We start from the raw sequence: 7758 nt of genomic DNA on the forward strand, positions 1-7758 counted from the left end.
ACACACACACACACACACACACACACACACACACACACGGGCTGCAGAGTCCGGTGCTGGATGCTAGACCAGAGCTGTGTGCAGTTTGTACCAGAGACCAGGATGGACTAATTGGTTTGATGGCGTGTTGTTCTGTGGGGAAATCACCACCACACAGAGGCAGGCTAATTACAGACCAGGGTTGGCCAATGCACCTGCTCCACACACACACACACACACACACACACACACACACACACACACACACACACACACACACACACACACACACACACACAGGTGAAATACATGGCATTCAGTCCTACTGCATCCATCCTCCTACGCTCTGGCTGGGTTAGAACTTCCTGCCCAGGAAAAGTGCCTTCCTGTGGAGGAGGTGGGCAGCAAGCAGTCAGTCACCTCTGACACGCTAACACACACACCCACACACACTCAGAAGAGGCAGTGTCCCTGTGGTTATAGGGTGGGCAGCAGCAGCCAGTCAGTCCTGATAAACCTCACCTCTCTGATTGCTCTCAGCAGTAGAGCAAGACTGGATAAAGAACACCTACATCACACACACACACACACACACACACACACAAACACACACACACACACACACACTCCTCCGCAGGATAATTACACAGCTTACCTGTGTGGAGCGTACTTCACAGATTCACACACTGGAGGGAACTTTTGATCCCTTGGCAGAAGACAAGACGTCGACATGGAAATCAAGCAGCCAAGTGTAAAGGTGAAGTGGACTAAATCTGCTGTTGGCTGCCAATACAGAATCCTGGTGCTTCTACCATTGTGCCCTGGAGCAAAGCATTCTGGGATGAATGCTGCTATGCTCCTTCCACTCTGTATGCACCTTATCATTTTGACAGAAAAATAGAGGGTAGTTTAGATCGGGGGTTCTCAACCTTTTGTAACTTAACGCCCACTTTTGATTGTAAAAAAATCTGAGGACCACTTTCCCGAATACATGAGATCTGTGAGAATGTTTGCTAGCTACGTTAGCTGAACGCCTTGTCTCAACACCAACGGATGTGATTGCCGTGGTGATATTCAAACGTAACTGGACATTGAAATTATACATTTTAACTTTACATTTTTTATTTATATGTGAATTATTGAGTACATTTAGATATAAAAATAACTAGCTTTGTAAATTTGTCTAATCATTTGGCAGTAGGCTACCACTGCCTCCCCGGAGCACTGGTTGAGAATGGCTGGTTTAGATTATTCCAAATGCTCACTGATGTAATGTACAGTATAATGAGCTGGATTGGGATTATATATGAGATTACACTTGATCTGGATTGTATTGAGTTTCCTTTATGGTGCCGGTCTGTACGAGCAGGGAGGGATTAATGAGGCTCTGAGATGAACAAAGTCAGGAGGAGCCACACCCCTCTGTATAGCCCAGGTCTAGAGGTCCTCTGTATAGCCCTAGATCTAGGCACCTGTTTAAGTCAGCCCAGGTACGGACCTGGTCATCTCTCTGTACTAGGCACTGAAGAGTAGAACAGAGAGAGTCTGAACCAAGGATGATCGGTGTACACATCAAGTCAACATGACAGCAAACATGTTTATTATAACGTTACCCAAGGCCTCCGAACATTGTCACAGTCATAGAGATGTAGGTTTTATCTATGCTCAGCACAGAACATAATACAGAACTGGATACTTAAACTGGAGACTGTGGTGTTGGGTTGAATAATGAGACTGTGGTGTTGGGTTGAATACCACCATGCATCAATCAACACTAACTGGCAATGCTGACATCTGGGTCTGCTCTGGAGACAGTACATCCTGGAAACATTTTCAATTGTAAACGCCTCCATTTAGAAAAAAGACAAAACACATTTAAACTGTTTAAGTCGGAAAAAACTAAAAGCTCAATTAATAAAATATCAATAAAATCTATTCACTGTAACGTTGACTGTAATGTAATGTAACTGTAATGAAATAATCCAACAAGTAGTCTGCTTCTCTATCTAACCATTTACAGTGAAGAGTTGGGAGAGAGGGGCTCCGTGTAAGTGGTTGTGTTTTGTACACTAGATACATTAGAAGACGGGAGGGTCCTCGGGGACCAGCCTATCAGCTACCGGTCTTCCCCTCAGGATGCTCCCTATTGGCCAGCTCCTTCTTCTTCTGCTGGTACAGTCTGAGGAGGTAGTCGTCAGGGGCGATGCCCTGCTCCTTCAGCTCCTCCATGAACTTCTCCAGCCGGGCAGCGGACCGTGCACTGCCCACCTTCCTGCCCGTCAGGTAGAGGGTGAACTCCTTATAGTCCATCAGGTGGCAGGAGTCCGCCTCGCAAAGGCTGGGCGGCGCCCCCGCCAGCGCAGGGAAGAACTGCAGTCCCGACAGCCTCTCCAGCTCCAATAGGCTAACCTGGAAATCCGTCAGGGGCCGGTTGAAGCCGATTGGCTGGTTGGGGACCACGAAGGCTCCGAGGGCCACAGGGCCGGTTACCGATTGGTCGGTGTTGTTGTTGTTATCATTTTTTTTGTTTCCGACAAGGATCACTTTGAAGAGATGGGTTGGCACGGCGACGTCATCTTTACCGATGACCTGGGGACACAGAGGTGTTGATTGGTGGAGAGGGTGTTCACTTTCTCTCTGTAATTCTCTTTTCCCCTCTGCCTCTCTCTCTCCATCTACCTCTCTGTCTTTCTATCTACCTCTCTCTCTCTGTGTTTCTACCTACCGCTCTCTCTCTCTGCACTACAAGGATGTGTCAGATCAGCCCTGCCATCTAGTGGACAAAAGGCAGAACTACTAATGTCAGCCCATCAATATTACGTGAAGTCACTGAACAGTATCCATAGTACTCCACCAACACCACCTCATCAGTACTACTGGAGAGTGTATGTGAGAACTTGACAGTACAGTGGTTTGTGTGTCTGTGTGATATTCATTGCACAGTACTGTCTATATCCATACATAATACATCATATCATTACTAGCTTCACATGTAATACTCCTTACTAGCTTGTACACATCATGCATCTATACTAGCTCAATACTAAAGTATATACTAGATCTATACTACAGTCTATACTAGATATATACTACAGTCTATACTGGTTGTACTGGGTAGATACAGGGAGTGTGGTTATAGGCCTGGGTGCTATTCCATCTGCTGTGGTTACCGGGTATGACATGATCTTTTTCCCATCAGGCCTTTCTTCGGCCAGGGTGAGCGGCCCAGAGACGATCCACACGTCCGTGAAACGCTTAGTCAGCTCACGGCAGTACATCTCCAGTCTACACACACACACACACACACACACACACACACACACACACACGCATGCTGTTATGACTAGGGATGGGTATCGTTAGGATTTAATCAAGCCGCACCTCCAAGGCAATGGTAGGGGAAAAACTGTCAAATACAGACAGCAGCACCGTTCGTCTATGAGCTTATTAATATTTCAGTACTGACCCAATGACGTACCGGTACCAAAAAATACCGGTTCCCCATCTCTAGTTATGACCCTCTGAGATGTTCTGTTCCAGGTTACTTTTAGTAGCAGTTGTTCTACTGGGCCCACCTGTTCCAGAAGCCGGCGTTATTCTCGTAGTTCTGTGGAATGATGTTGGACAGGTAGAAGGTCTCAGCCATGGACTGCTGCAGAGACCAACAGAGAGGAGAGACAGGTCTGAGAGGAGAGACAGGTCTGAGAGGAGAGACTAGTCTGAGAGGAGAGGGACGGACAGCGGCTGTGAGCATGTGTGTGTCTGTGTGATTTGTGTGTGTGTGCATGTGTGATTGTGTGTGTTTGCGTATGTATGCGTCTTCTCCCTATGCAGTGACCTTGTCATGGTGGAGAGCCGTACGTGTTTCTAAGAGCCTGACCCTGTCATGGGGAAAGGCACAACATGCTGCCAATGACCGAATGCAGTGGAGAGAGCTCATTTAAGCTTTATGGCCCATAGAGCATGAAGAGGAGTAAGTAAGTAAGCATGTATGCGTGCCCGTGTCATGTGTGTGTGATTGTGCACGTGTCTGTCTGTGTGTGTGTGTGTGCACCTCTGAACTCTTGTTGTCCCCAGCAGGGGCCATGTGACCCCTAGACCAGCCGCTCCCCAGGTAGTCCTTGTTATGAGCAGTGAAGGACTCTGGGATACCGGGATCTGGCCTGAACTTGCAGTGCTTCCTTTCTGTGTTCCCTGGAACAGGAAAAGACTGTCAAAGACTATGTGGTACGCTCAAACAATCATTAGCTCATGTTCAATCACAAAACAACTCCCATGTTGTAATACAAAGCAGACACGGTTCATTCAATTGTTAATCGTTGACATGCACTTGAACAGAAGACTAGCACTGGCCGGTCAGCTCGCCTCTGTTGTGACTTTAGCTAGTTCACTTACCCAGTAGTTTCAGGTCGGTCAGGTGTTCAGCCACCCACCGCGGGGTCCTCCGCGCCTGGTCGTAAGACAGGGCGTGGTTGGCGTAATACCGGATTTCCGCACCGGCCACCGGGAAGCCGTAGCGCCCGATGTCCTTCTGAACCGGAGGAACTGTAGAGAGGAGAAGAAACCGCTTTCACGTCACCATAGCTAGCTAGCAAGCTAGCGATAACTGACAAATCTTACATGTTTTTAATCTATAGTTCATATCATCATATGAGCAAAAACGCAAATCGTATTCAGGCATCAGTAGGCCCTATTGACGTTAACATTAGTTCGCAGTCATCTTACTTCTCTCCGGGTCCCTCGGGTCCTCAGTCTCCTCCAACCGGTAACGTTTCAGAGCAGCGACACAGGAACCCGTGCCGACGGCAGCCCCGCAAGCAAAACAGCCCACATACTTCACTAACAGATTCGGTCTCATGGCTCTCTCCTACAAGATAGACTGTTTATTATACTGTAGTGTGTTTATTATAATATTGATCTTGCTTCCAAACCTGATAGTTTAATTTGTCCCATGACATGTGGAACGACTCTTCTTCTATCGTCCTTACCACCCAAAAGAAATTAAGCTCGGTGAAAGCGGCACTGAGTGTAGCTACAGGCCAGGGGATGAGAGCTGTCGCTACCTAGCGGTAGGGAATACTGTGGTCTGAATATAATGTTAACTAGGATTTGTTCATCCATATAATTACAGGATGGTAAATGGACTGCACTTATATAGCGCTTTTATCCAAAGCGCTTTACAAGCCTCTCATTCACACACACATTCACACACCAATGGCGGTAGCTGCCGTGCAAGGTGCTAGCCTGCTCATTGGGAGCAATTTGGGGTTCAGTGTCTTGCCCAAGGACACTTCGATATGTGGACAGGAGGAGGCGGGATTCGAACCTCCGAGCCTACAATCATTGGACGACCCGCTCTACCACTGAGCCACAGCCGCCCCAGATGTGGACCTGGACCTGGGAGGGTTATCTTTATTAGCCACACAGTTACACACAACACACGAGAGTGAGAGGCGACACACAACACAAACACAGTGGTCGCTTGTGGAATTTAATATCTGTATTTGAAGTTCAGTATTTCTCCCATCCAAGCTGTCCTCCAACAGGAGCAGTGGGCAGCTTAATCAGTGGCGCCCGGGGACCAAGTCCAAGTGCTCATGCCAGGTTCTATCAGGGACAGGACTGAAGCATCTGTTCTTCTGCATGTTTTTCGTATTGGATTATTTGAGAGGAAACCCTTGCGAACACAGGGAGGATGCAGCGAGAACATGAAAGGCCCGGGGCCTTCTTGCTGTGAGGCGACAGTGTACTGCGCCACGGTGCCGCACGTGTGCAATTTGGGGTTCGGTGTTTTGCTCAAGGACATTTTGGCAGACTGCCATTAGCTGTGATCAAACCGGGGACCTTCGGATCCCCAGCCGGCGTTGCTGTACCTCCCAAGTCATGTGCCGCCCCATCTAATCTATAATGACGTTGATTTGTTTTCAGTTTCCTTGTGGTTCTCTCTGTGTCAAGTTAGATCGTGTTTGCATCTGGAGTTTTATGTTTTGAGGGCCAGAGAGAAGAATGTGAACCCTAAAATTGTCTTGTTGGTCCCATTGCCATGATCATAGTTGTGACCTACCGCTCTGCCTGACCTCGTGAACAATGAAGGCAGCAGTCCTTTGTGCTCCTGGGCCGCCCCCTAGACCCAGGTGCACGCCATCAGCCTTGATGACCCTCCTCCCAGCTCCGCCCACCAGCACCGTTCTGCAAGGAAAGCAGAAACACACAGAGAGCGACAGGCAGAGCGGACAACAACTGGATCAACTGAACAATGGAGGGTCCTGTGCTGTATGGATACATTGTTTCTCTATTGGGCCAGTCAGCTGTAGGGGCCCCCAGTCCTCTAGGTCTGGGCCTAGCTGATATAGCACCTCTTCTAGGTCTGGGCCTAGCTGATATAGCACCTCCTCTAGGTCTGGGCCTAGCTGATATTAGCACCTCCTCTAGGTCTGGGCCTAACTGATATAGCACCTCCTCTAGGTCTGGGTCCCTCTAGGCCTTCTAACACTTCCATGGGAGCGTTGGACATGATGTCCTCTTGTTCAGGCCATAGTCAGGAGCTATTATACTAACCCCATAGTTAAGTGCTATTATACTCAGCCCCATAGAAACTATTATTCTAACCCCATAGTCAGGAGCTATTATACTAACCCCATAGTCAAGAGATAGTATACTAACCCAATAGAAGGTATACTAACCCAATAGAAGCCATTACACTAAACTAACCCAGAAGCTATTATTCTAACCCCACAGTCAAGAGCTATTATAGTAACCCCTTAGTCAGAAGCTGTAATAGTAACCCCATAGATGAGCTATTATTATAACCACAGTCAGTTATAAAACCAGGCTCACACTGACGAGAGACAGACAACACAGGCATCCGAATGCTTTAACAGTTTTTATTGTTTACTTTCATATACAAAAAGATAAAATTGAAATAATCCTTTCTAGTATTTTTTTTCTCTACCAGTGGGGGCGTGGCTGCCTCCTAGTGTGGGCAAAGAGAGAGACTACATTCATACTGGTTTATTCTGGCACCGCGTGCAGATAGGTGGCAGCCACGCCCCCACACCTAGGCAAGTCTACCGCCAACTCTGGACTCAAGAGCTCTAAATGACCACAGTATATAAAGGAAGGATGATCCACAGCAAATTAAAGAACTATGTTACAATGATCGTTCATGTCGACGGTAATACAACGGCCGGGGGGGGGGGGGGGGGGGATTGTTGCCGGAAGGGAGGTTGGGGGGGGGGGGGTGTTGATATATATAAAACTTTTTAACATACTCTTCTCTTCAGATTGAAAGAGGGGTTACGGCAATGAGCTCCATCTCCACACTCTGTAGACACTTTGTCTTATACAGATTTTTTTTTTTTTGTATATTTATGTTAAAATCAGTAGTACAAGCCATCTCTGTTCTAGCTACAATAGTGAAACATAACGTACAACAATTGCATTTCACATACGTCTCCTGATAAAGAAACTGCACTTCAATAAGACCCCTTGACAGAACAGGAAAGAAACCCCCCTCGACACCTCAGCATAATCCCCTCGGTTTGGTGGGTCTTGGAAGAAAGAGACTGGGAGTCAGTGTTTGCAACGTGTGTGTGTGTGTGTTTTACTATACGTTGTGGGGACAAAATATCCGCATTAGAATAGTTAAACAAGAACAATGGTCACTTGTGGGGACACAGGGATGGTCGTCAAGTTTAGGGTTAATTTTAGGGTCAAATGTTAGGGTTTCAGGTTGGGTTAGTTATTGTTAGGGGTCAAATGTTAGGATTAGGTTTTCCG

General features: G+C 47.3%; 1 protein-coding gene across 1 annotated transcript; it reads right to left on the minus strand.

Annotated features, from left to right (window-relative positions):
- Positions 1–1637: 1637 nt before the first annotated feature.
- Positions 1638–4957, minus strand: exog (exo/endonuclease G). The gene is made up of 6 exons (XM_084457234.1): positions 4705–4957; positions 4375–4524; positions 4034–4173; positions 3555–3631; positions 3150–3264; positions 1638–2568 (listed from the first exon to the last, which is right to left on the minus strand). Exons 1-6 carry the CDS (start codon positions 4835–4837, stop codon positions 2092–2094), a joined length of 1092 nt encoding a protein of 363 aa, XP_084313360.1. The 5' UTR covers positions 4838–4957; the 3' UTR covers positions 1638–2091.
- Between the last annotated feature and the right edge of the window lie 2801 nt (positions 4958–7758).

The sequence above is a fragment of the Borostomias antarcticus genome (genome assembly GCF_949987555.1).
Source record: "Borostomias antarcticus genome assembly, chromosome: 2".
In the NCBI taxonomy this organism is placed as follows: Eukaryota; Metazoa; Chordata; class Actinopteri; order Stomiiformes; family Stomiidae; genus Borostomias; species Borostomias antarcticus.